Here is a 3,459-nt window from a genome sequence, read left to right on the forward strand (position 1 = left end):
CAGTCAAAAGATTAATCGAAACAATCGACGATGCGGTTTATTGTCGGCCATCGAAATGAACCACAGTCGATTAAAATTGGTTCAGTGTGAAGCATTCGGCAAAGAAATTCACACCATTCAAGCGAACGAATCGCTGCTAACCAACAGTCGAATCAAAGGTTTGGCTCCATTCATCGACCAGAACAATATCATTCGAGTACGGGGCAGATTACAGCGTTCAAATTTTCCGTACGATCAACGTCACCCTATCATCATGCCGAAGAGTCATCACTTCACTCGATTGCTTATCGATCATTCGCACGAAGTCACATTGCATGGAGGTGTGTCCCTCACGTTAGCACATTTGCGTCATCAATATTGGTTGGTCAGCGGCCGACAAACCGTTGCATCTCGTCTACGGAAATGTGTGACATGTTTTCGAAGCAAACCTGAAGTATCGAGTCAATTGATGGGAAATTTGCCATATCATCGAGTCAATCCACCGACGAGACCGTTTGTAGCGACGGGTGTTGATTACACCGGTGCCATCGAACTGAAATCATCAAAGTATCGCGGAAACACTACACACAAAGGATACATTGTGGTGTTCATCTGCCTCGCGACGAAAGCAGTCCATTTGGAAGCAGTGACAGGTATGTCAACCGAACATTTTCTTTGTGCATTACATCGATTCATCGGCCGCAGAGGTCTGTGCCAACACATGTTCAGCGACAACGGCACCAATTTCATTGGGGCAGACAATGCGCTTAATGCCAAATCAATTGAATCAGATATCGTACCAAAGCTCGCTGAAAGAGGCATCCAATGGCATTTCAATCCGCCTCATTCACCCAATTTCGGTGGCTTGTGGGAAGCCAACGTTAAGTCAACAAAGTACCACTTGGAGCGCATCATCGAAGGCACACGACTAACATACGAAGAATTGTCAACCGTATTAGTACGTATCGAATCGTGTCTCAATTCGAGACCATTATGCCCACTCACATCTGACATCGACGACTTGGATGTGCTGACGCCCGGCCATTTTTTGATCGGGGAATCGTTTTGATCGGGGAAACATCGCATTCCAAATCATTTCGTTAAGCACATTCAGAGAAAATTGCACACATTTTGTACGCATCCATTTTTATTATTTTATTCTTATTTTCAATTTGAAAGAAATTCATTAAATTAAGTGTTAAAGAAAAGAAACAATCGGGTCTTGTTTTATGAACTTCAAATCTCTAGTTTACCTACAACAAAGACTGTGACTGAGTAGACTGATGGTACGATTCTAATACGTAGAGTCTACAGCTTTCAGTGACGAGTCACATCCTTCTTTCACAGTTGTAAATTTCCAAAAATAATCAGAAAAAATTAGTCACAATTTACCACCAAATTGAAGTGTCAATTTGACAGTATCAACAACAGTGTGCTCTGATACAATGGTAAATGAACTATCAAAAAAACTGAAATATATGCCAAAACTATTATAAATCTAATCATATCTAATGAAATTTGCTAAAAAGGACGTGTTGAAGTCCCTAAAACCGCATATGTGTGGGAAAAACTGTGATGTGTTTTGAATTTGATTTTCTTTTGTTTCGTCTTTGAAATTAATTTAAGAATTCAACTGTGATCCCATTGCGATTATCGTGTTTTAAACGACGAGATATTTACACAACATCAATAATTCAAAGAAGTCACATTTTTATCAATGTTTTAATATATAAATGCTTTAATTCATGCACATTGAATTGTATTGTATTCACAGTCCCTGAGAATGGAACGCAAATATGCGTCCGAAACGTCGGAAAAACAGTGAAAAAGAGAAAAAACGGCCGATGGCCCAACAATCCAAATAAAACCTCGTTTTTTATTCGATTATTTTGTATCAAATATCGCGTCACGACTTTTGTATTTTCTTTTTCTGTATTGTGCCTTGTAAAAGTCGTGACGCGATATTTTTCCTTATCTATATATATAAAACTCATTGTGTGTGTATGTGTGCGTTTGTCCTATTTTTTTTTATTTTCATGATTTTTTAATTCTTGGTTTTAATGGTGAATATGTCGTTAGAATTCTCGCGGCTTAAATAGCAGATTCACATATCAGTTTTGATTTTCGAATTAAATTTTCAAAAGTTTGAAGAAACAATTTTTTTAATTGTTTTTCGATACAACGTACATTAATGTGGATTGATGGCAATGAAATATTGGTTTTGGAACAGAGTTGAACATGGACACCATCTCGGTCCATCATGGTCTTGTTAACACGACTTAACACCATGAATAGTCAATATGGGTGTCATATGGAAGGTTTTGGAACGGGAATGAACATGGACACCATCTCGGTCCATCATGGTCATCTTAACACGACTTAACACCAATTCACATATGAAAAAAATGCGTGTAAAATCAACTCCAGAAAAAGGAGCAACTTTCCCAGAAAATCGTCTTTGCTTTGAAAAAACAAGTATGGAACATACGAAATGACAGACTAACATTCATAACTGAATTTTGCTTTTTACGTCAAATTATATCGTCATCTCACTGAAATGCTTATTCATCTTTCTTGATTGAAAAAAAACTAACTGAACGGAAGAGAAACCGAACTAGCGCCCAAGCCGAGCGAAGCGAGGCGAGGAAGCTAGTTGTGAATAAATTTTCACAATAGTGAATGCGAAATACACTTTGAAACATCGTTTTCATAAATATTAGCATCCCCAGCGTCACTTAAAATGATATCAGTCTTTTTGTGGAAACAAATCTATGCAGGAGCGTCACTCATTTTTAACCTCGTCAAGAGGTTTTTCTTCTGATATCACTACTTTTGTACGGCATTTTATTTATTTACAAAACGTCGTGTGTTCTCTTAAGTTTATTTAGTGAAATCATTTTCAGCTGTGTCGGTAATGCAATTGGAGTAAATGTTTCCTTTTAAATAATGAAAAATGCTTGTCTGAAATATTTTCACACTTACAATGGATTATATGTTATTATATTACATTTGTTTTATTTGTTGAAGTGTGTGTTCGCATGCACACAAATCAGATTCATGAATAAAATTTAAAGTTTTTATAAATCATGAAATTCAATAAATATTCTCCCTTTATCAGATATATAAATTGCCATTTTCCCAAAATTAAATAAATTTACACAAAAAAATCACTGTAAGAGCGTACACCAAAGCTCTGGAAAGTGCTTTTTTTATGTATCCCCCGAACAAAAGTTCAATTTCATACATTCAGATGTAAAAATACCGATTTTAGACCAAATTGACAACGAAATGGATATTCAAATGTTGGTAGACTCCCATTATTTTCACGAAAAAATAGCAGTTTTCTAAGGACAAAATGACGTCAGAGGTCTATTTCACGTGTTTTCCGAACAAAAATGTCATTTTCAATGAAAATAGAGCAAGTTGAAAAATTCACTTCAATCCGACCTATTTTTTGACCATGAAATGCCCTCAGATCGC

At 36.5% G+C, this 3,459-nt stretch overlaps 1 protein-coding gene across 1 annotated transcript; it reads left to right on the forward strand.

Annotated features, from left to right (window-relative positions):
- Positions 1-55: 55 nt before the first annotated feature.
- On the forward strand, positions 56-1,048 carry LOC129573263 (uncharacterized). Its single transcript, XM_055453647.1, has one exon. It carries the CDS (start codon positions 56-58, stop codon positions 1,046-1,048), a length of 993 nt encoding a protein of 330 aa, XP_055309622.1.
- Positions 1,049-3,459: the final 2,411 nt, after the last annotated feature.

The sequence above is a fragment of the Sitodiplosis mosellana genome, unplaced genomic scaffold (assembly GCF_009176505.1).
Source record: "Sitodiplosis mosellana isolate CC-2019 unplaced genomic scaffold, AAFC_SMos_1.0 Smas_scaffold_6033, whole genome shotgun sequence".
Classification (NCBI taxonomy): Eukaryota; Metazoa; Arthropoda; class Insecta; order Diptera; family Cecidomyiidae; genus Sitodiplosis; species Sitodiplosis mosellana.